At 42.9% G+C, this 25,704-nt stretch overlaps 1 protein-coding gene across 10 annotated transcripts in view; it reads right to left on the minus strand.

The window, feature by feature from the left end:
• The window catches only part of NECAB2 (N-terminal EF-hand calcium binding protein 2), a 378,861-nt gene that overhangs the window by 297,130 nt on the left and 56,027 nt on the right, over positions 1-25,704 (minus strand). For 6 of the 10 annotated variants that reach the window (XM_043526524.1, XM_037877468.2, XM_043526527.1 and 3 more), the window contains one exon: positions 5,075-5,099. In XM_043526524.1, the coding sequence (XP_043382459.1) occupies positions 5,075-5,099 (25 nt within the window). Of the gene's footprint in view, positions 1-5,074; positions 5,100-23,535; positions 24,052-25,704 lie in introns of those variants that run through there. The other 4 variants (XM_037877463.2, XM_037877464.2, XM_037877467.2 and 1 more) reach the window with 4 other exon arrangements.

Raw genomic sequence — 25,704 nt, forward strand, 5'->3', positions numbered from 1 at the left:
GGTCATTCACTGATACTGGCATATTAACGCTCAGAGTTAGAGAGAAACAGGCAGGCACAGATCAACAAGAGTTCAATATTACAGACCAGTCAATAAGAAAAGAATGAATTACAGCGACTTGGCTAGCGCTTACATGTTCGTTAGGAAAGAAGGATACTGACCCAAGTAGTTGGGAGAGTAAGAATACAGCAATGAGAAAGGGGAAAAACTAAACATCAGAAGTTTCCCTCCACCTTAAGTTTCAATTGCGATGTTGATGGATTATTTGGAAGAAATAAGAATTTAGGGTCTGATCCTAAAATGGGCTGATCAACTCCTGAGGGAGGGTGAGTGCCCTTAATTCATATTGACTTCTGTAGGAACTCAGGATGCTCAGCACTTTGCAGGATTAAACCTCACAAGTCCATAATGAGAGATCCAAGATGCCAGCACCACTTCTCCCTTAAGTGACATAATCCATATTTTCACAGCAGATGTTACAGCTGGCAAGCAGTGCACTCAAAATCAGGGCATTATTAACAGGTTTTGTTATGTTGTGTGAAATGCTGATTAGCAAAGCTGTCTCAGTGTGTACGCAGTCTCCACTAGTCAACATGTGGGATGACAAAGGCAAAGGAGGCATAAAAAGGAAGGAGGCCTCTGTTTCTTTGAGCATCAGAGGAGGTTTTACAGCAAGCACTTCCTCGCGTGCTGACAGAAGGGGTCTGAAATGGTGCTTGGGAGAGGTTAGAAGAGGAAAAGTTGGTGATTTGTTTCAAAATAAAGCTTTTCTTTCCTGCGTAGAAGAAGTGACAACTAGAGAGAGCTGTGTTCTTGATAGGCAGAAGTCTTAGTGAGATGGCTGGAGACAAACAGGGGGTTTTAGGAGCCAAGGAGAACAAACACAAAATCCTTTCATCATGTCTGTGCTCACTTTTCCCGTGCACACAGGGTAACTTGTCAGACTAGCTGCATTAGCCACAAAGTAGGGCTGAGGATGGTACTTCTGAAAGCACCGCTCCTGAACGACTATAACAATACGCCACTGCGTATTGAAAATGACATTTCAAATTTCATGAGATCTCTATGTATGGTCTGTCGAATGCTTGATTCAATGTATGTTGCAGTCCCAGTCTATCTTGGAGAAATGTCATAAACCTGGCCCCCTTGATTTGATTCTAATTGAGACATTATGCCAAGAAATGTTTAGAATGCAATGATGTTAATAGAAGCTGGCCTCATTAATGCCTGAGAAATCCACAGCATACATGAAAGGAAGAGATATCAAGTGTGAAGGGTCTATAGCACTCTCCCTGAAAGATCCACAGTGATTAGCAATATCAATCAGTTCACTGATCAGCTGTAGCTGTCCCTCCGCATACAATGTAGAGTGGTTCTTCCTTGGTATCCCAGAAAGCAAATGATCAGGAATGGACACTTTAAACCCATAGAGTTCCACTTGTAAACCCAGCTCTCTATGCAAAGAGATGCCATTAACAAACCATTCAGTGCAGTTTACCTATACCCTTCATTCTATTTCTTACATTTTTTCCTCCTCTTCAGTCAGATGGACACAACATCAAAATGCTTTTAGCGGTCCTGCCACATTCTATCAGCTTGCCCTTTCCCCCTTGCTACAAAATCGTAATGTATCAACTTGATACAGTTTGATATTTACAGGTCACTAGTTCTAATTGTATTAAGGGATAAAATATCATGTGAGAGGCCTGCAGAGGATTTAGGCAAAGATTTTGATCAGAGATGGAGAGCAGTGCTTTAGTGATTAGAGAAATAAGTGAATTACTCTTGCTAATGGAGATACTTTGTGTGGCCTTTGGTCTGCTACTAACATTAAAATACTGGAAGACAAGCTCTTGCCTGTCATCAGTAACTGAGCATCATAAGATTGAGAAAAGACAAGCATCAGGCAGGTTTCAATAATAAAAACTAAGTCAATCAGACATGTGAAATGAGGAAAGAGGTTTTACTCCCAGACGCTAATATTTGTCCTTTAAGAACATCAACTATAACTGATGTGCAGTAACTAAATCCCATCAGCATAGCACATTCTTTCTAAATTTACTTCAGTAACACCTAATGTTTTACAGGCCAAACGTCTTTGAGGGTGCATAAATCAGACATATTACTGAATGGGTACTATCACCAGCTTTTGAAGCTGGCATAATGAAATCCTTCCTTCCCTGCAGACAGTTTATCAGCAAAATAAATCATAGGAATCTGAAGTCTACAGAACACAGTTTCTCCAGGGTTACCGCATGTAATGAGCAGCACAGAATACGAGCTGTACAACCTCATGCTCCCTCCTCATTAACCAGCAGAACGCCACTGATTTCTTTGGCATTATTCCTTATTTATACCGGTGTGAGATGATAATTGCATCAAAAGTTTATCTTCACGATCTGAAGCCCTAGCACCTAGAATCAGGAAATGTCTAGAGTTTTACCTCATTTGCTGGGTTAGAGGGAAGCACCTCTATTTCTGCCCTCCAGTTGGTTGGCGTGTTCCTTCGGAAATGCTGCAAATGCAGCAGAACGCCAAAGTTTAAAGAACGCCACCACACAGATGCTACACTCACATTCAGCAGCACAGACATTAATCTTGGCACATCAGCCAAGAAAATGGTTTGTAAATTTCCAGAATCATTGAACTTAGTACATCTAAATCTGGGATTGTTTTGTTGGTGGAGACTAAAACAAAAGTGCTGAAGACATCACTTGGCAAAATAAGTAAGTGATTAGATCTGAAAAATAATCATTTAAATTGACAACATCAAGGTAGATATGTTAAATCAAGATTAAATGAATTTTTTAAACAGGCTACCGCACGTTATTGCGGTGACTATTGCTCTATAATTAAATTACTTTCCATAAAGGACAGTAATCATTTTTTTCTCTTGGAAAATTAGCCAGTGATTTTAGTGATCCTAAGAGGAGGAGGACATGAAACATTTGCTGTGGACAGAAGTAATTTCACCAGTCTAAATCTGGAGTAACGTGATAAACTACACAAGTTTGGCACAGGCATAATTGAGCTCAGAATTTGGCCTATTATCTTTAAGCAACAGAAAGATATTGACAATTTAAAGGGAAAATAGAAAAATATAAATAAATACCATTGAACCGACAGCATTCTAGTTCACAGCACCCTGTATACAAGATTTCATGAAAAAAGCCCTCTTCTTTGAGAAAAGTGAATGCAAACAAGAAGTTTCTTGTGTTTTGGCTACAGATCGGACATAATCAAAATGGAGGTGGCTTGCCTGTAATATTAGAGCGAGCCAGCAAGAACAAAAGACAGAACATAGGGTTAAATCACCTCTGGGGTGACTCTCCTGAAACCAACAGTGACAGAGACTAATTTGGCCCCTTCAGTGCTGGATATTATCAGGTCTTTATCCCAGTTTCTCCCCAGGCAGGATCCTGCATAGATAATAGTACTGCTCTTTACCTAGTTTGGCCTTAAGTTACTATTGATCTCACTCTTTAATACAGGCATTTTATTTCATTTTTTAATCCCTTCTTTATTCTCTTTTTTCAGCAAGGGGCTCTTGAATCCAAAACCAAACCCACCCTCCCCTCTGATCCCAGAAAAATGGTTAACTTGTTTTCTCAAGGCAACAACCCCTGGTATCTGGCAGATACATAGCGGGGTTTTAAGAGTTCCTTCTACATTAAAGGATGCCTTCCTTCCCCAGCAGGAGCGGATCTAACTGGCCGAGCATGGAAAGCCTCCTCCCAAGCCTGTGGCATCTCTCTCTGTGCCAAGGGACAGAAAAACAAGGTAACTCAGCCTATAGGGTCCTATCCTATAAGGGACAGGTTGAAACATTGGTGTTACCTTTACTGCACAGACTCCAGTAGGTCAATAGTGTGTATAACCTCTTCATGTTCACAGTTGTGGTTGCCACTATAGCTCTCTTTTGGGACCCATGAATCTCCCTATTAATCCCATCCCTGGATAGGGTACGACTGGTTTTCTCCAGCCTCCTATTTAATAAGAAACCCCACCCATTATGCCAATAACTCCCTCCACAAACACACCACTTGTTGGTGCGGAACCGATTATCTCAGGGTGTTGTTGGGAGAAGATTGGACACTGGATCTTGAGATTTCAAGAGTGAAAATGAATTGCTGTGTTCAGATAAAGTAAAATATCTCCCATCTCACCTGAGATTCTCACTGAGAAAGCAGAACACTTATCTCTTTAAGAATCCAAAACAGATCATCCAAGAAAGAATAATCTCTGTAATTCATTGCGTCGTGGCAATATATTGGACTTCGCTACAGTTTTGTGTCTTCCCGTTGGGATAAGTGCAAAATCCATTTCAATGCAAGAAAATCCACATGACTCCACAAAACCACCAAAGCCTCAACACATACAAAGCCTCTTAATCTTTCGTGAACCTGTGACAGTGGAATGGCCAAGGAAGGGTTAAGACCTGTCTGTAACATGACTCAGTGGGGCTTTAGGAGGAAGAGGTGCATCCCGCTCCAGGTACAGCTACAGATAGATGGGCCTCTTGGCCCTAGCAGCTGGGGTGCTCTGAGGACTTAGCTTTTGTTTTGCCTTATTTTGTGAGTTTGGCAGTGAATTGAGCCCTGAGGAGAGGACTGACAAGAGATTTGGGTGGCTCTGAATTCTTCCCCTGCTGATGACAGAGCCATCCATTTTACACCATTAAACAAGCGGCTTTGCAAATGGGACAGAACTAAGTCACAAAGATGAACAATTACAACAGGATCAGTCAGTTACTGTTTCTCAGGAAGTTGGTTTATGTTCCTTCAAGACGTGTAATTTACAGACCACTGCTTTCAGGCATAGAGTAGATCTGAACTGCTTAAGGAACACATTTACTTGTTAAGAGTTTCAGGTTAGTGTCACATTGATTCTAAGAATATCGCAGCCATAGAATTACATGACCTTCTCAAAGCATTAACCTGTATTGCTTTCTTAAAGTCTCCTGGATTGTATGAGGCTTCAGGGTGGGGAGGAGTTAGATACAATTATCCACAAGAACATTCTAGGCTCAGTCAAAAGAAAAGCAAAATAAATGTATATGAATATACAGACTTACCATTTTTGTCAGCACGTCTGAAAATCTAGAATTAAAAAGAGAGACACATTTTTACTATTTTTTGTGATTTGTTACATTTCTTTTTTTACTAAACGATTAATACCAAGATTATATCCAGTTCCAAACCTAAACAGTGTGATCAAGATTTCTAGCTTGTCAAAGCTCATTTCTGATGGTATTTTTATTTTGTATTTTAGAGGGTATTTACTGTGAAAAAAGAAGTTACTGGCCTATTTAAATCCTGGGATGGTGGGAGGCATCCACTAGAAAAGGCCCTCCCCTTCCCTGATGAGGGAGGGGCCACAGACCCCAGAATTTAAGTGATTACTGGAGAAGGAAGTTATTGGACTGACAGTCTTGGAACTTTCATTTATGTGCAGAATAAGTTACGTCTTAGGTAGCAGTAGTGTAAACATCTCTACACTTCTGGTATTTTAAAAACATTCATCCAACCTTGCTCAGAGCAGGTGCTTAAAATACCATAGCAGCCAGTTTCCAGTCTATGCCTGGGCTCCTACATTTGCTAACACTAGTTAAGCTCCACTGGAGCTAACAGTGTGAAATGTTTGCAAAATTCCTCTAGATGACGGTAGACCAAGCCTAAGGGAGAAAGTTCTTTCCATGCTAATCATTGTTCTCTCCGCTGAGATTGCCAACAAAAATGCATCCAAGAGTAGGACTGATTTTGAAGTATAGATATTTATCCTCTAGAAATGAATGGAAACCACCAACTCATTCTATTAAGAACAATTAGAGGGCATCAAGCAATGATAACCTTCAGTCACTGCTATCAGGGAGAGAAGTGCCAGGCTTCATATACAAACTCTATTTTGTCCTAAGCCATCCAGCCTACCACTTCAATAGTGAAGTATTTGCTCAAAGAAGGAAATGGAAAGATGACAGCTCTCACTTCAAGGTACCATACCACACCCTTGTGCTGATTCTCCAGCCACCCAGAGCCAGTCCTACTCCCCACTAAAGAGTCAATAGACTTTTTGCCACAATCCCTTTAGCATTTCAGTGGGGGCAGGATCAGAATCCCTTTGGGAATTCCTGTTTCTATTTGGTAAGCATCAACTTTGTGTTTTGCTCTGGATCAAAGAGGAGGAGACAAGGTGCTTGTGCCAAGGAGTTGGCCAACACAGCACAATACAATTAATAATGAGGAACTCTTGTGAAGACTGGGATTTGATAGGTAACTGAGACAAATAACTGTTAGCACAGGTTTTCCCATATATTGCTGCAAAATTCACATGCTCCATGTGAAAAGGGAAATCATCATCATTATCATCTCCTCTCTAAGCCTGAGCCCATTATTTTGGGCTAGAAAGGAGAATTTGGCTAAACAAAAGAAAGATTTTATTATGGAGGGAATAAAAGCTGCAGCAGGCAGCTCGGAGTCAGTCATAAAATGAAGTCTTATTTTCTGGGTCATAAATTCATTCAAAAAAATCAAAGGAGAAAATGCTGCATGAAAGAAGGAACCCAGGAGGCAAACTGAACTGCACAATGTGTTACTTAAATGAATACTATTTAATTAAGTAACATTAAATCAATGTTCTACCTAGGGTATCACCTATCCTATATAAGGATCAAAATGGATACTGTACAAAGACAATGACTCAATATTTTATAATATTTAAGAATGAGCACCCCAGTTCTGATACAATCAGACCCACATTAGAAAAGTCAAACAAACCTCAGAACTCAAGACCTTCAAGAGAAAACAACAGAGGTTGGCCCACTGCCAGTCTCTACAGACAGATCCTGCAGGGCTTGACTTGTGTAACCAACATCAGCTGGACCCAGTGGGGTTCATTCAGCCTCAGTATAGCTACTCTTTTGAGGTTCAGCCACTGGAATGAACATAACACACCTGGGGTGGGGGGTATGCACACACACAGAGACCATTCACCAAGACGAGTGTAGTGATTGGCAAATGGGTGTGCATTAACAAAGGACCCAACTCTTCACTCACACACAGCCCAAATCCAAACCCAAGCTGTTAAGAGGTTCAAAAGTTCAACTAACTTCCCCTTCACCTCTTCACCCTTCACCTCTCCTGCTATTCCTGTTTCTAGAAGGAACAGGAAAAAACAGTGATGAAACACTGAAAGAAGGCACTTCTTGCAATCTCCCCAGCCTGACCACACAGAAAATACTGGAAATAGGCCTGTTCACAAGACTTTGCTACCCACTTTCGCAACCCCAAAACGGTTTAGATACCATTTGGATAGGCATATAGGCTGCATCAGAGTTTCACTCCCGCAACCCTTCTTAAAGGGAGCATGTGGCAGGAGGAGGTGCCCCCTGTGGGACCAAGCATTGTAATGCAGGTGCTCTCTGTCTTAGTGCAATAGCTTTGGACACCTGTTTGGAGTATAGTGGCCCTTGCCGTAAGTTTGGCATCAGTCTCTAAACAGTTAAATCAAAAAAATAAATCCAAATGTGGCTGTCTAGGACTTTAAATAAAGAGCATAAACCTCAAATTCAAGTGCTTAGTTGCAGTGCTGAGGGCAAGGCCCTGGCCTGGCCTGGGGGTTCTGGCCTAGTACTGAGGAATTCCTCCCCATCCAGTGACACCTCACACTGCCCCTGAGAAGCAGCAGACAAGTCTTCTTAACTGGCCTGATGGCTCCCGATTGGTCAGTGTCTCTGCCTGGCCCGTCTAGGCCTCTGGAGTATGAAGTCATGTCGGTAGCCTGGTCCAAGTGGGCTTTCCTTCAGCAGGGGTTGTCAGGGTGACAAGGCCTTCAGAAGGGGCCAGAGAAGTCCTGACAGACTGCATCACAGGGCACCTTGGAACAGCAGCTGGCTGTTAAAACTTCATCAGTTCTGCCCGTTGTGGGGAGGGTGTATTGGGGACAGAGCTGGCACTGGGTTTCTGTGTAAATGGACCTAGACACCAATTGATCCCTTGGAAATGGTCCCACGGGAGGGGTAAACCCTACACCCAGATGGAGTGAATTGAAGAGACATCTCCACAAGGAGCAAGTCTGAGAATTCCTCCACTCCAGCTCCCATTCCTATGTGTTCCCCATGAGCCCAGTGAGAACAGTGAAAAATATAAGGGTAAAATCCTACCCACCTGAGTGTTCCCACTGACTTCAGGTCTGCAGGACTGGGCCATATGTGGGCAGCCTGCCAAGGGCATGTCAATCAGGAAGCAGTTATTTGTAAATCCACTTGTTTTTAAATGTAGCTAAGTGGACAACATTGCCTTGCATCTGGGTTATAGCACAGAGCCCCACAACAAACAATAGAAGACTAAATCAAGAGAGCCCCATTTAATGTCCTCAGTTTGACTGGAACAGGTTCATTCATAGGGCCATTGGACACACCCCTATAAGCAATACCCACGGTATGCTGCCTCTGTATGCAATAAGAAAAGGAGTACTTGTGGCACCTTAGAGACTAACCAATTTATTTGAGCATAAGCTTTCGTGAGTTACAGCATCGGAGCTGTAACTCACGAAAGCTTATGCTCAAATAAATTGGTTAGTCTCTAAGGTGCCACAAGTACTCCTTTTCTTTTTGCAAATACAGACTAACACGGCTGTTACTCTGAAACCTGTATGCAATGTATTTCCTTTCCTCTTTTCTTCTTACTCTCGCACAGGATCAGCAGATGTTATCTTTTTGTTTTAAATGCTGATTACTGCAAATTTTTTGTTTCCTTGCTGCATCCTTCTATTATTGTTCTCTGGTGCTTTGAATCAAAGGCACTATATGAATGCAGAAGCAATAAAAGCTATTTAAAGTGTTTGCGGAGACCTTCTGCTCTCAAAGTGTGATGGTCGGAGGGGGAAAATCATCGGCAGTAAGAAATGTAGCTTTTTAACAATGTTTTGGGACAAGTGAAGAGCTGCTTGGGAGCTCAGTTCTCATCTCACTGAAATCCTAACAAGAAAAGATTTTCCTCCAATTTACTACCCTGAGAAATGCATTACTGAGAGTATAATCTAGGGGAAAAATCCCATCATAGAAGACCAGACCTTATCATATAGTAGTAATATGGCCAAGAACAGATGAAGCACAAAATGTGTCCTAGCTCAGTCAAACAACAGGGAAGCTACTCAAAAGGAGCAGAAGGAGTTAACTTAAAAAAATGGGGGGGGGGGGGGATGCTGAGTTATGGATCGTATCTTAAGGAGCCACTCATGTGGCAAAATTTTAGAAAAAATGATGCACTATCATATACACTGGCAAAGTTGGATAGCCCTGCTAGAAGTTGGCAAGCACCAGAACTTCTAGGATCCCAGATCATGGGCATGTATTAACTTTCCTCCTTTTTGTTTTGCAATTTGTCACCGGAGCAGAGACTGTTCATTCATTAAAAAGCTCTAATTCCTCCTTGGTCAATGTGCGAGATTCCTATTAGGGCCAATGGAAAAAACATACAAACACTGAGGGCCTCCTTTCACTAAACAGATATCAAGAATCAACAGTCAAAGCCATTAATAAAGTTGGGAGTAACACACCAGACCAAGGAACTTCTCAGTCCCTAAACCTGCAAGCGTTTCTTCTATGTGGAGTTTTTGCTGGTGGGCCAGCACACCACGTTGGTAACTTACTTCTCATCAGAATCAGGTGAACCTGGGGAAGACACTACTACAACTAGAATGTATTTATTCAGCAGCATCAAGCTGTGCCACCATCATTACTGGCAAGCAAGACTTACTATATCAATTTAATTGGACCCACACAAAAATAGAAACCAACCGGAATTCCAAGAGAGACTGTAATTAAAGATAAAATGCTTGGTAAACAGAGACAGCAAGCAAGTCAACGTATGAACATCTGGAATGCACACCAAGATCCTGATGAAGGCACAAGTAACACAATGATTACTCAGCTGTGCTGCCAAGAATCCTGCTTACATAAAGGCCTGTGAAATACTCTCTGCTGCAGGAAAAGGACGGCTTCAAAAACTCTTAAGGAACTCTACTATATTCTCTTATTTTAGTTACCATGCTGTGAATTTTGGAGAGGATGGCAGAGTTAGAGATATGGCATCTTTTGAAAGGGATATATTGAGACAGCAGGATGATGGAGGGAAATTTGAACCCATCACCTTGCATCTATTGACTATCAGGGCTGAAATTTTCAAACCTCGCTAGAACACTTGGACACCCAGCCCTCATGGATTTCAACAAGAAACGGATGTCCAAAATCCCTGTGCAAATCCCATCCTGCAGGTTTAACTAACACTTTTGTACTTACAACGCTAAGTTACACTCAGTCACACATGAATGGAATTTGGTGCAACTGACAGTCCAAGGGTTTCAAAGAGCTTTACAAACATTAACTAAGCAAGCCTTCCAACTCCTGCACAAAGGAGGTATAGCCCAAATACTGCAATGGTATCCACCCCAACTGGCCTGCCTGGAACCCCAACTGGCTGCAAAGAGGCTCCCATGTACAGATCCAGTTTCAGAACCAGGACCTTAGTTTCTGGTCCCAGGTTTTCATGCTCAGCTGAGGCTCAGAAGTCGGATGAGTTACCCACAGCCACATAGCAAGGCTGGATTACAGCCAGAAGTAGAAGCCGGCAGGCCTCTTTTCCCCAGCATCACGTCCTTCCCCAGCATCTCAGAGGGATCACCTCACACTCAAGTAACTGTATAATAAGGGACAGAGGCAATTCGGACCCTTGGCCCCAGCACAGCCTGGGCGGCAGACTGGAGTGAAGGCTAGTAAATTAGTGCTACTGGTAAACACAAATCCACCATTAACCCTCTCCGTGCTAACCTATGGGGATGCAAAACAGCAAGCATGCTAGGTGCCCACAGAGGGAAGAGCTTCACTTAGCTGCTCCATCAGCAGCCCCACTGCAGAGCTTAAGTGGTGGAAAGGGTATTGCCCTGGCCCTCCAAACCAGGATGTATTTCACCCTCAGTTATGGGTAACATACCTATTTGCTGTATGATTTAGGGTTTTAAATTTAATATACATTACAACTTTACTAGTTATAGACATTAATTTAATTTATTCATTCTCATTATAGCTTTTCTGTGGAATTATATTCAAAATAGAGTTAAGGTTTTAGAAAATGCATTCATTTTTATAAACTAAACATAAATCCTACACTGCAGAAAATATTGATAGTACAGAACAGATTCATAACACAGCAATTCCAATTCTTATATCATTACAAGCAAATTCTTCACTATATCAGCACTGATTGCAGTAGTCACCAAAGGTGGAATTGGATTAGCTGTTAAAGTGGCCCAAGCTAGAATGTTAGGAAGACACACAATCAGGATGGAGAACAGGACTGAAGGGAAATGGCTACAAAAAAGAAGGATCGGGGTGGATTAAGGCTACAGGCTCCCAAAGGAAGAGGAGCCCTGCTGCCAAGCCTCAGGAGAGAAGGGGCCCATATGCAATTGTCCCAGTCTGTCTGGGATGGGAGGAGGACCCCACCACCAAAAACATGGGCCAGGGCAAGGAGGCAGAAGTGGAGCCAAAAGAGGGCCTGTGTCATGATGTGCATAGGGCCCCAGATTGCCTTAATTCAGCCCTGGGAAGAGACAAGGAGTATGGCTGGACTGAGTGCTTCATTCGACTCAATGCAGAACTGCAGGGCTGAAACACAAAATGCAAGGAGGAACTCTGAGCAGCTTTTTATAGATGGTATTTGAGCCCTGCTGCCCTTGCTAGTCATAGGCTGGAAGACACAGATCAGAAGACTCAGCTCTAACCCCTTTACACAAAGCTCCCACAGTACCAAAAGTCTGAGCGTCAGCCCGAGCAGCATTTTGAACTCTAACCCAACCAGAAATATTACGAAGCGGGAAAAATCTGGCTCCTTTCCCTCAGTGTTAGTTCCTGCAAAATGCAGAACTGCATCTACCCCAACGTGTGATCTTTCTGGATGTGCAGCGACATTGTTTGTGCCATTTTAATTTGGCAGTGAAGTCACCTAGACTTTGTCAAGACAACTGCATTGGAGGTCACAAAGACTAGAGGAGATTAAATATTAATGAATAAATTCTGCCCTTAATACCAGACACACAACCCACATTAGCTTCACCTCACTGACTGAGGAGACATTTGACCACTGGGAGTTCTGCACAGCACACAATCTTGCACTACTACTTAGGCATGGACCCAGATGACTAGGAATGTCCTTTCCATCCCATCACCTCTGATTCTCTGATTGTCAGGCTCACCTACCATTTTCGAGAAGTAAACAGCGGATTATCCCTGAACCAAAAATACTGTCCTTACCACCTCCAGTGCACGCTTCTCATCCACGTTTCTAAATGTATTAGACACACACCTTTTTCAAAATGTCGGCCAAGTTAATCCATTATGTAAACCCACTGACTTCAGGGGAGTAACACAAGAAATAAACACGGCCAGCTAATTGTTTCCACATACTAATGGGGCACTAGTCCATTTTAGCAATTAACTGAGAACAAAAGCTATTTTGTAATAAAATTAGCCTTTGAAGTAAAGACTGACAAAAAAATCGCAGGTGAAACAGAAACGAAATGGGGTTTTTGTTGTTGTTAACATGGGTGAAGCTGCTGCTTAAAATAATATTTGGGATGACAGCTTTTTTTGAAAACACTCATTTAATTTGCCCCCAAGCAGTTTAAAACAGCTACAATACTAAAAACCTTGAAAAATCTGGGTTTTATAATCTAAATGCTCAACGCTTCCTAGGATGTCCTCAAAGCTCTCGGATGCAAATCTGCAACTCTGGAGGCTGCTTAATTGTGGTTTTCTTGGCAATTTCACTCATTTCCCACAATCACTTCCTTAAGTCAAAGAATTGTTATACTTCATGTAGGGTTTATTATTATTCCTGCAGCAGGTTAATATGATGGGGTTTAAAAAAAACAAAAACCAAACCAAGATTCAACAGCAGTTTTCACTTCCGGTGCTGCCAATAGAAGGATAAGCAAGGTGTGACAAAGCCTGCTGAAGGAGGAGACTCTAGGGAAGAGAGCAAAGGAAAATAAAAATGTTCCGTTATATAAAAAAGTCTGATCAATAGTTGTCTGTATTCCTAAATTCCTCTATACACATGATACTGACAAGGCCTTTCCCAGGCTCTCCTACAAAATGAGTCCTGACTCCCCATCAGATCCATGGAGACTGGCACCATGAGGTTTCTGTTCTTACATCAGGTGTGTCGAAGTAAATCTTCCCTTCGCTCCCCAACCGTGACCACCGTTAGTAAATGCCTGTCTCATGACTGCAGGGAGGGATGATGCTCCTTCCATTATTCATACAAAACAATAACACAATCTAAGTACCTGCAGCCACACCGCTTTGGGCTATGCCACCAACATCAGCTCTCGCGAGTTAAGCACGGGTGGACATGGTCAGTGCTCAGATGGGTGGCCAACATCAACCCTCACTGAAGAGAGAGAGGTGGTGATTCTGTACATAGCACGTTTTCCTCGGAGTGCTGAAGTATTGTCCCACCTGGCAATAGGGGCTCTGGTCTGGGGAGATGCTGTTTTTCAGATCAAACTACTAAGGGAACATCTACACTGCAGCTGGGCGCGTGCTTCCCCATGCGAGTAGACAGACACTAGCTCAAGCAGAGCTAGGGCACTAAAAATATCAGTGCAGCCAGGGGTAGCACGGGTGGCACGTCAGGCTAGCAACCTGAGCACAGAGGACTCCCTAGGTCTGTATTCAGGCTGCTAGCCTCAGCCACCACCCCTGACTACACTGCTAAAGAGGTAGCACATCTGTCTACTTGCGCGGGGAAGCACGCTTCCAGCTGCAGTGCAGACAGACCCTAAGTCATTGCAGATCTTATCCTATTGAAAATCCTGCTTTTCACAAGGCTGTGGCTTGCGTGGAAGCAGGGAAAGAAAGAGAGGGATTAAGTGCAGCCATTTAAGTTTTAGAGACAGAGCAAATGTTGAGCTAAGTTTTAGCCTAATATTGCAAGACCCTGTAGAAGCAGGGCTCACGGTAGAAGCCAGTGGGAAACAGCAGAATAGTTAGTGTGATCTAGCCTTAATTTAATGATGTTTTAAAAAAACAAAGTAAGAAAATACTGAAATAAATAGTAAATAGCCTAAATAAAATGCAGATTTTTTAATTAATGCACGTCACAAAGAGGTATAAATGCTTGTGTAATTTGGCTTGTACTTTGGAGAAACTGAGGCAGAGATGCTCTCTGCCAGCTGTATTCTTCCCTTGCAATTGCTCAAATAAAGCTGTCTCTAATTTTGTTGCTTCCAACCTGAAAGTGGAGCTCATTTTCTTCCACGCTTGCAAACCAAGGTGTCCTGGCCAAGTTCTTATTTCAGTATTTATCCCCTGCTTACTTATATTCCCCTCGCAGTTTCACCTGGTTATTAGACAATCCTGGACCATAAAATAGACACCTTTCCTTCAGGATGGAAGTGTGTTTTCTACAGGAACTCACTGTTAATCAATGGAATTCATGCACTAAGGCAGGACATCCTTTGAAGGAAAGGTGGAATTTTAAGGCTACAAGAGGTGGGCAGTAGCTACATTTCAGAGATAGATGATGAGATCGTCACATGTATGTGATCACTCCTGGACTCAGCGCAGACATAAAAAGGTGGATGGTACACCATGATTTGGAGCCAGCTAAAGGCAAGTTTGGCCTTTGGTGCAACTGAAGGCAGGCTCAGGGCTGCTCTAAGTCCCATCTGGATGTTGATGGCTTCTGGCAGCCAAGGACAGCCATGCCGCTATGAGCCCCATGCCAGGGGTACCTTCAGAAAGCCAATTAAGCCAGAGTAGCACAAAGGGGTTTAGTAGGGTTAGGAATCTGGCCTCTAGTCTCTTCAATCAATTGCCTGCTTCTTAAAGAAATTCGTATACTCTTTTGCATTCACTCATTTGTTTTTCTACATGAATACAGTTACAGACACTTTCTACCCACTGTGGTCTTTAAAAGATCTTTCTTGCTGCCACTGCAATCAGTTCTGGTTGTCTTCTTAGCAATGTAAGTACCTATGAACCCTGTCTCCTTCATACTTGTTGAAGTATTGAGTGGGTGTGCATCTTACAGGATAAGTATCAAGAAGTGCTATTAGTGGAGAGAGATATGGTGCTAACATGGCAAAGCTAAATCAAAGGAACGAGCATCTGCCAAAGGGATGTTAAAAGCTGGATTACACAGGATGCTATCCTCCTCTTTTCTTTCTTTCTTAGGAGAGGAGGATGTGTAGGAGGAAGGGAGGCAACCTATGCCTTCAGCAAGGATCTAAGTAACACTTCAAAAGGCACAATTTCATAACAGCTGGACAGGAGTGCAGGTTTCAAGAAGCCACTTCTACACAAAGATTTGTTGGATGTAATATTCCCATAGATATCTATGATTTAACAGCATCTCTACTTCGGCTCCAAACTTCACTGACTTGCCAGTGTAAAATGTTAGCTTGCCATGGCAATATTTTACCAAAGCTGGTGATATGCTGGAGAAAGGGATCATTTCTACTTCACCCTTCCTATTGATTTTCAAAGGGAGCTGTCACCACATGTGGCTAGATCATGCTTTGGAAGCCTTACTGAATTTCAGACAGGATACAGAGGAGTCAAACCTCTGTATTGTTCAGTGGAGCACTCTTATTTCTACTTTAATATTATAGTACTAGGTCTGATGGCCTTTTATTACTGCACAGAACAGATGCAGTACAGACAGCAGTGCAAGCTCTCTCTCCTCCCCACATCCCAATATACATACAGTACAGCGTTCCAGCCTGGAACTTCTACTCTGACCTTGTGGGATCTCTAGGTCCCTTTAGTTCTTGGCCTCTGCCGAGAAAGCTAACCAGAAAGCCAAGACAAATGTGATGCAGGAAGATGTAAACCAGGAACTAGCCAGAGATCAGCAAGTCATTTCTACAGGGCACATGACTGGCCCTGCAGTTGAGCAATACTTAAATATGTATATTGTGCCCAGTCTTTAGCAAACCTCTGCTCCCCACTGGAGTCATATTAACACGCTAGAGGTCAGGGCGTTCTGAGATACTGGAAAGCTTTTAGATTTTAGAAGTGGAGATTGAGGGAGAAGGGTCATTTCCAGTCTTCCATCCTCAGAGAGAAATGAGCAGAGGTACCCAGGCAAAAGGGAGAGGAGGAGAGAAAGAATGAATACATTAAAAATAGGAGAGGGGAACGGAGTAAGGCAAAAGGGAAGTAAGAAGAAAATACTGGAAATGTGATTGTTTTACTAGTTAGAGGTAGAATAGAGACTAAGGGAGAGAGAATTACTAAACATGTTGGTTCTTTGTTCTAGATTTGGGAAGGCACTGCCAGACCCAAGCCAAATTCTTCCCAAAGTTACATCCACACAGCCTCATTTAAATCAATAAAAGGAGTCGTGGAGGTGTCATCTAGGGTAGAATTTGGCCACAGGGCAGATTAGTAAAGAGCTGGGAAATATGGATGGAGAATGAAGAGCAACAACTCCTAATCAGAAGTGTTAGAGAAAGGAGAGGAACGTATTCCACTAGTCAATGCGCCTCCTGGGCCAGATTCTCGAAAGGGCTCAGTATTTTGGATGCTGAGCTTTTCTGAAACCCGGCTGAGCACTTTCGAAAAATGGACATGTAATGGGATGCCAGATAGGAGATGGGTGCCTAACAAAATCTGACCCTGTGTATTTCAACCAATGGGACTCACCTGCCTACAGTTTAATCTTGATTATCGCCTTTTGTTGCTGTTATCTATGAATGAAGCTATGCTATTAATATGAATTATTCAAAGATAGCTTTGTTTCAGTGTTAATTTCAGCCACTACTGTTATGCTTTTAATTAAAAAGCAGGGCAGCAGGAAGTGATTGACAGCAATGGTCTGCAAATAGGTGTCTGCGATCTGACCACACGGAATTATAAATGGTTCTCTCTAGATACGTCTACTGCTCTCATCCCCAGGGTTTCTTGCAATTTACGAGACTAACACGGCTGTTACTCTGAAACCTGTTTTACATTGTATGTGTATATACATGATTTGGTACAGTTCCTTTGCACTATTTCCCTTGGTCTTTATAGTTTAATGATGTTACCACTCTTTCAGTATTATTAACAGTCTCACAATATTTGGTGTTTGTGGGGTTTTGGGTTTTTTAAAAACACACCCCAGTGCCGGATTATATGAGAATTCCAGATAAAACATTTTAGTCCTCATCATCTCTAAATAACCCAGAAGGCAAATCAAAATAACTCAACATATATTGTTTTTAAAATCTCGTGATCTTTAAGGAAGTTTCATTGATTGGTTGGCCTGATTCATGAATTTTGAATGCTTGGGTCTAGCAGTACTGGATTAACTACTGATAGCCAGTATGAACACCACAGTGTAGTCTTAATTTAGTTACCACCCCAGCTGGGAATCAAAAAGACCAGTTTAATAAACTACATGGTCAAATGCTATAAATAATTGATCCATAAGGCAGGAAAGCTGTGTGCAAATTGGTGCCTGTTAACGAGGGGTGCTCCCCAATCAGACTGCTCAGAGATCACAGAGTATTGTGTGCTGTAAATATGGCACATTACACAAAGTTAACTCCTCCAGATATGCTGCATTCTGCTGTAATGCACCAGTGTGCAAACGAGCGCAATGTTAGGTAGTTGAGTTTCAAGATGTGGGAATGCATTGAGATCCATGCTGATGACTACTATTTAGATATAGACCCCTGTCTGATCCTAGCACATTAGGCTGATTTTGCTGATATAGCAGCAAATTATCTTTAAATGCTGAATGATGCTTTCCATGTATCTTGGTGCAAGAAATCAGCATAGCATAACCTACCAATGCTCTTTCCTAGCACCTATCAATCACTATTTTAAAACCCCATTTATGCTGGGAAGTGCCCAGTGTTTAAAGATATTCTCCATTCATTTATTGATAGGGTTCAGAAAAGCTAGTCTGCAATTTTACGTGTTATATTTTAACACTGGGAACACCAGAATCTTAAACTGCACTTTTAAACATTATTTATCGTCTATTTTACTCACCCAAAAGAATGTACATGAGCCTGTTTGCAGACCAGTGCAAGACACAGAAAAATACTGCAAGGAAAATTTAGACTCAGAGTAGTTTCTATCCCTAAATGATGTTTCTCGTGTCCCTGGAGATCATGAGATCTCACCCATCCTACCTTCTCCATTTTATCCTTCCTTGACCCTCAAGGTCCGACCAAGAGTCGCTATTCTGTTGTGGATGAGCACTTTCTTAAGAACTCATCAATGTTTTTCATTAATCACACCAAAGGACCATTGTCTGTTACTTACCAATCCCCACCTCTCCCCTTCTCTATCTACCCCATTGTCTTTACAGGACTCCTCTCACTCTGGCACAGCAAAGAGGCCTTTAGTGGGTAACAAACCAGTTAACAAGGATAGCTATGTAGGGACCTTCCACTAAGGCCAACAAATCATATCAGCTTCCAAATTGGTATTGTATCATCTATCATACTCTAGGCAGGGGCTTTTCTAGAGTCATTGTCCAGTGAATGTGTACAGTAAAAAGTTAAATTTGTAGATTCATTCAAATAATCATGCAAGAAAATCTAAAATTCCAACACCATGCTGTGCAGAAGGTATTCTGCACATGCATTTTTGATCCTGCTGTCTGTACAGTACCTCTTTCTTAAATGCCTAGATAGTTGTTCTGAACTTGAAGAAAAGGTATTAGGGATGCATGAGTCAAAGGAAATTTAGAGCAAGAGAAAGAATAAAGATAATGGAAATAAGTAACATAGATAGTTTGTAAGTTTCAGAACAGGCATTCGAGCTGAGTGACTAATTCATAACCAACAATTTAAACAAATTTAACCTTCTTCTGAGTGTTAAACTGCCTGTGAACAGGTTGTGATTTGCTTGGATTTGGTATTCAAATATATTTGATTAAATTTTTCACAGATCATTTATTCTACAGCTTTCTCTCCAGAATTCAAACTGCTTAGTTGTGACTAGTCAAATAAATCACATGGTATATTTTATTCCCTGAATGGATTAATGGAACTCATTCAGGTTTCTGGTGCTAATGCTCATGGAAAGAGAATAAGTTTCTTCCATGAGAATTTGAGAGAGTGATCCTAAATTTGCTTTTAGCAAATATTTTTGAGAGTAAAAGTTCATGGAAAGCAACGACGTAACACAGTTGGCAACTTTCACGCAGTAAATAAGCACCCCGACTTTCACAATAAGCCTAAAATCAAGATAATCCCATTTCAAAACAATGCCAAAACAAGCCAATCCCTAAGAACCTCAACACTCTACGTGACTAAATCCCCCCGGCGTGCAGTCTGGGATTTTGGTGGGCCCACTATGCACCCCTGACTCTCTCCCCCCACCCCACCAGTCTCTGCTTGCTGCCCCTTACCCCTGCTTGCTGGGAGCCAATCCAAAAAAAAAAAAAAAAAAAAGCAGCACACAAGCTACAAGCCAAAAACTATCCAACAAGCAACTCATAAGCCAATTAAGCCAAAAACAAGCCCAATTTCTGCGTTTTTTCCCACAGGTTTGGCATGTCTGCCCATGAACTGTTGAGAGGAAGGATGGTCTTGTGATTAGGGCATTGGAAAAGGAATCTGGAGCCCTAAATTGCATTCCCAGCTCTGCCACAGACTTTTTGGGCAAGTCTCTCATTCTGCCTTAAATTCCAGATCTGTAAAATGGGGATAATACTTCCTTTCTCCCACCCTTTGTCTCTCTTATCTAGATTGTAAGCACTTTGGCAACTGTCTCAGCAGGTGTTTATAAAGAGCCTAAGACAGCAGAGTCACAATCTCAGTTGAAGCTCTTGCTGTAGTTATAAATAATAAAGGTAAAGCAAACTTTTAAAGAACCACAAAATGCTCAAATTATTTTTGCAGCATTCACCCAATTCTACTTCCAACCCATAAGAGATAATGCAAAAAAAAAAAAAAAAAGATCTTTAACAATCTAATTGGAAAACAAAGGAATGATTCAGATATAGAGTAATGTGATGTGCATTATAGTTTGTTTCGTTTCCCCGTGGTTACATAATTTTCAAGTTTATACTTCACATTTTCTCATATCAATCTCTCCTTTTCCTATTTTCAAAAAAATTCTGGCATGTTGAACGGAGCTTAACATTAATATGGCTGTTTTTCACTATAACAATATCTTCCACCTATTGAGCACCTGGCCAAGACAAAATATTGTTGTTGTTTGCACAACTGTATCATCTATGTTGGCAACACAGGTTCCAACCATCTTTGGTTAAACCTTCAGTAGGTAAAGCAAGAGTCAGATCCACAAAAACACATTAGTTACTTAGGCTCTTTCAATGTCTCCATTATGCATCAATTATTTCTAAACAACAGCATGTCTCTTCCCACCAAAATATTTAGATTGGGAGCAACATTTAATTGTATTAGTTGGGCCAAAGACAATCTGAAAAAGCTCAATTTGGCAGAACTAGTTAATTCATAAACCCATCACCTCTTTCGGTCTGAGCCCAGAATTGGGCTTAGATCACAAATGAAATGAGTTTTGGGGTCTTTAGCAGGTGCCAATGCCTACCATAGATCCAGCATGATTCAACAAGATTTGTCAGGAAATCTAAGGACTAGTATAGAAGAAATAATGCTGGTTTGGACTTAGGGATATTAAGAAACTCCAGCTAGTGCCATCAGTAGCTAATTTTTTTATGATAACTACAGTTTTTTGGTTTTGTTTTCTTAAAGATGGAAGACTGCAAAACTGATGTGTATGTTTTTAATTGTTAGATGCCACTGTCTGAGCGAATATGTAATTATAACAGTTTGCACTATATTTTCTTCAGGAGTTGCCAGTGCTAGAGTTTGTTTCCCTCCCCCCCCCCCCCAACTTTGTTCTCTTTTAATTCCATCTAAATGCAAAGAATTTACTAAAACAGCCAACTGTAAATAATATAAAGTATTAAACACACATTCCTTAACAATATTGACATAAAAGTTACAAATCACTTGCATGCCCTAAAGACAGCTCAGTGCAAGCTATTGCATAGCTGTCCTTAGGGATTCTTTTCACTGCTCTTCAGAGGGTTCTATATTTTTGGTGAAGATACTATCAAGAAAAGTTGCAAAATCTGTACAGGTGCAAGCTAACAAAATAGGATTATGTATAAACATCAGACGTAAAAATTGTTAGATTACCAAAGTTTTCTCACAAGACTTTTATGATTAAAAACGGAGACTACTGTAATCATAAGAATAGCAGAGAAGAAAATTTGACAAGCCTAATTATGTTTAACAGGCATGCCACACATAATGAGAGCATGTCCTGGCATCTCAAGAAAAGAACACAGCAAAAGGTATTCTGTTTAATCACCTTCGTTTTACAAAGCAATCCAGCATTCATGCCTGACACACACAGTCTCTCTCATGTATGGTACAGGCTGGCTATGTTCCCCCCAAGTTATTTAGTTAGTTACCAAGTGAAATTATATCTCTTGGCTGAAATTCACATGCCGGAGTCTTGCTAGATCAATGAATTAATAGTTATTTTATTCTAGGACTTTTTTTTTTTAAACTTTTGGTTAATTTTGTAAGAATTTTAAAATAGGCTAAACTAATTTCTTGCATAGTTGAGAAAAGAAATCTACCTCAAAGGTTGGAATGAACTCATTTCATGTATCTCTTACTCTCGTACAGGGTTTAATTACATTAATATGCCCCACACTTTTCTTTCACACTCCAAATTAAGTGTCTCAAATATTGATTTCATTTAGATTGAAACATCCAGTTTAATGTGCCTTAAATGCCAAATGATCAAGCTCATTTGAGGCTTAACATTCAAAAAATGTCCACTTTACAGCAGTGGCTCTCAGCCTTTCCAGACGACCGTACCCCTTTCAGGGACCTGATTTGTCTTGTGTATCATAAAGTTTCACCTCACTTAAAAACTACTTGCTTCCAAAATCTGACAAACGTACAAAAATGTGCCACAACACACTGTCAAGCAATTTTTCAGTATTTCTCATTGGTACCATATAATTATAAAAGAAATCAATTGGAATAGAAGTATTGTACTTTCAATGTACAGTACATACAGCAGTATAAACCAATCATTATATGAAATTTTAGTTTGTACTGACTTCGCTAGTGCTTTTTATGTAGCCTGTTGTAAAATTAGGCAAATATCTAGATGAGTTGATGTACCCCCTGGAAGACCTCTGTGTATCCCCAGGGGTACGGGTACCCTGGTGGAGAGCCACTGCTTTACACTTTCACCTAAGGAAATGTGCCAGAAATAATATTTACTGTGTTTTATTTTTTATTTAACCTCAATACATATTGGGCGTGAATAGCTATTGGGCAATCATCACAGAACACCTACCATTCACTTGTACGTTAAGAGAGATCTCATTTCCCACAATCAAAGTGGAATTGCATCACACCACTAAATCAGCACGTCAAGCCAGGTTTAGGAACACCGTGACTAGTCTTACGTTTCAGTGTTATTAAAGTGCCATTTGCTTTCCACTGACTGAAACCTAGCCAACCGCATGGATAAAATGTATCTAGAAAACAGCAGGTTTTGAAGTGCAAACAAGCCCATTTAATCTACTCTCAAACCGTGGAGCAGATGTTTGCCTTAAAATATTCATCTAAATGGACGGTCCATATAGATATCGCCCTTTCTGGCTCCCATCTCTCCCGGCGCTATTGATCCACACAAACACGCCAGATACTTTTCAAGTTCAGAAGACGGCAGCATGTGCGTTTCAGAGGAAAACCACCAGCACACAAGGGGGGTGGGGGACACTGCTACCAAAGAAAGGAGCATGAGGAGGTTCTTTCAGCTCAGCCTGCCCTGGCTTGGGCACCCAATGCTCTTATGGACACAGTGCCCGGGGGGGGGGGGGGGTCCGCTTCTCCCAATGGCTCAGCTGCAACACCTGGCACGAACCTGCCAGCAGGGAAGGGAGCTCCCAGAAGCTGCCCTGAAGCCCGGGCCCCGGCTGCCCAAAACACTCACGTGGCCGCTCCTAGGGACCCCCCGCTGCCTTCCCCTGGGAGAGGCAGATCCCCTGCGAGGAAAGACCGACCCAGATCGCCCCGCAGTTTGCGCCTTTGAAACCCGAACTCTCCCGGGCGCTGGAAGCGGCACAGCCCGGGGGCCCCTCTCGCCCGAGCTGACGTGCCGCTGTGTTAGGGTGCAGGGACACCGCAAGAGCCTCCCCCCGCCTCCAGCTGCTCTTTGCCTAGGCTGCAAAACCCCGCCGCTGCCCGGGGGCTCCCTGCCCGGCCGGCTCGGGGGCGCAGCCCCGGCGCGGGCGGAGGCAGAGCCGGAGAAGGGGAGAAGTGGGGTCATGAGGAGGCAGCGGGGCCATGCAAAGGGGGGGGGGGTAGGGTGCGCGGGTGCGACTCGCAGCGCCTTGCACCAGTCCAGGGGCCGGGCGAGAGTCGCACGAGCCGCTCGTGCAGCATCTGGGAGCCCCGAGCCCCGTCCCCGCAGCGCTCCCCGAGCCCCGCGGGCAGGGGCTTCGGACTCACATCCAGGATCACCGAGGTGCCTTTCCGCTGCCCGGGGGGGAAGAAGCCCCGGCCGGCGGCTGCCGGCCCCTCCTGCAGGAGCTCCCTGTCGGAGAGGATGCTCTTGTCGCTCATCTTGGTGACTATCCAGCGGAGCAGCCCGTCCAGTCCCCTGATCTGCGGCTGCTGTTTGTGGAGGATCTTGTGGACGCTCTCCCTGCAATAGCGCGCTGCCTGCTCACACATCTTTCACACAGTCCTCATGCTGGAGCCGGGGGTATTCCCTCCCACACAGGCTGCATCACCCCTGACAGCTGCTCGCTCGCACCGCTGCAAACCCCACCCTGCACACTCTCACGGGAGGGGAGCAGCCAGGGGCGGATCCAAGGGGCCACATGGAGGGGGGGGGGAAGCTGCTTTGTGCTAAATAATAAACGCTGCAGCCCTCTGCTCACAGCCCCCCAGCTCCTGCTAAACCCCACTCAGTTAGAACCCAGGAGTCCCGGCTCCCAGCTCCAATCACTAGACCCCACTCCTCTGCCACAACCAGGGTTAGAACCCAGGAGTCCTGGCTCCCAGCTCCAATCACTCCCACTCCCCTGCCACAACCAGGGTTAGAACCCAGGAGTCCCGGCTCCCAGCTCCAATCACTAGACCCCACTCCTCTTCCACAACAAGGATTGGAACCCACCGGTCCTGACTCATGTCAGGACCAAATTGGAATGAATGGTGGTGTGAGCTGGCACACAGGATCACAATGCCACTCACATTTGGCCTGTTTTGGATGCTTGGCCCCGCCGATGAAGCTAGAACCTCTCTCACACACAAGCTGCTGGAAACGCCTCTACTTGGTCTCCATCTGTCAAGGCTGATTCCCCACTCTGGCACTTCGAGTGCAGAAGGCGGGGGCCCGCAAGGATTTTTAAAAATTAATATTGGACACTCCAGGCTTGTATTAAACTCCCAAGGTTGCAGCTTTTCTCTGACCTTGGCTTGGTAAACATCGCCATCACCCAAATGCAAAACCCCTTTTTTTGGAACCCAGGAAGGCGCACTTGGGAATTCCTTGCTGTAGGGTACCCTCAAGCCCTTTCACTCACACCCTCCCTTCCGGGGAAGAGCTGAGAAAGAAAACAAAGGAAATTAGCTATCGCCACCAGCTAAACAAACAACATAGGCACAAACCTCTTAGGACACCAAAAATCCAACAACAGACACAAAGGGGAAGTTTTTTCCCCCATTTTAAAAAGTTCTAGCCTTCCCATTGTCTCTTTTGGTCTGGTGCCCACTCCCTTTCCTTTACCTGGGGGGACTTTGTTAGCCCTTTGCAGGTAAAGCAAGCAGAGAACAGCCACCAAGAGAGTCTTTATAGATAACAGGCTGGCTGGGTGTCCATAAAAGGGAGCTACCCTCCCCCCTTCACTTATCACACCATCATTACCATGTCAGACCAAAAATTTGAACCCCTGCTTATGTAGGACAGCCCAGAATACAACCTACCTCCACCACCTCACCAAAAGCCCTCACAAAACCAGCCAGCTGATTCCACTTGGCTCTTTCTAGAGCTGCTGAACTAACTGCATGGCTCAACTAGACAAATATGCCTAATCCTATAATTCATCTTGTAAAAAGACATGCTTTGTGCCGTTTACATCCACAGACCAAGAGTATTATTTATAATATTTATAAATCCTTGTGTCAAAGTGCCATAGCCCACTTTATCTTCCCTCTGAGCACCCTCTGCACACACACAAAATACACACAAATTGGAAGGACAATAATGGAGAAAATTAAGACTAGAGATAGAGCCAAGCAGCAAAGTGCAGATCCAGACCCTCTCAAAGTAGACCTCAGGGAGTCATCTCTAATTAGAAGTGTATTGTTTGTGCTGCTTTGTGTACTGACCCAGACTGTGTTTTGATGTCAATTCCAGTGAACTTTGTTTTATTTGGTTAATAGTACGTCAGTGTGCAGTTTCAAAATGATTTGGCATTATAGATATACATAAATCATATAAATATGCATATATATTTTAAATATTAACGGTGTCCTCAAGGCTACCTCCTTCCATGTTACAAGATATCTTGCTTGTAGCTGGCTGAGTTGAGACAGAGCTAGGCTTTGCTTCATGATCCTCTAAGACTGGGGAGCTCCAAAACCTTTTAATAGCGTGGATCACATCTTAATAGA

Source organism: Chelonia mydas, chromosome 12, assembly GCF_015237465.2.
Source record: "Chelonia mydas isolate rCheMyd1 chromosome 12, rCheMyd1.pri.v2, whole genome shotgun sequence".
In the NCBI taxonomy this organism is placed as follows: Eukaryota; Metazoa; Chordata; order Testudines; family Cheloniidae; genus Chelonia; species Chelonia mydas.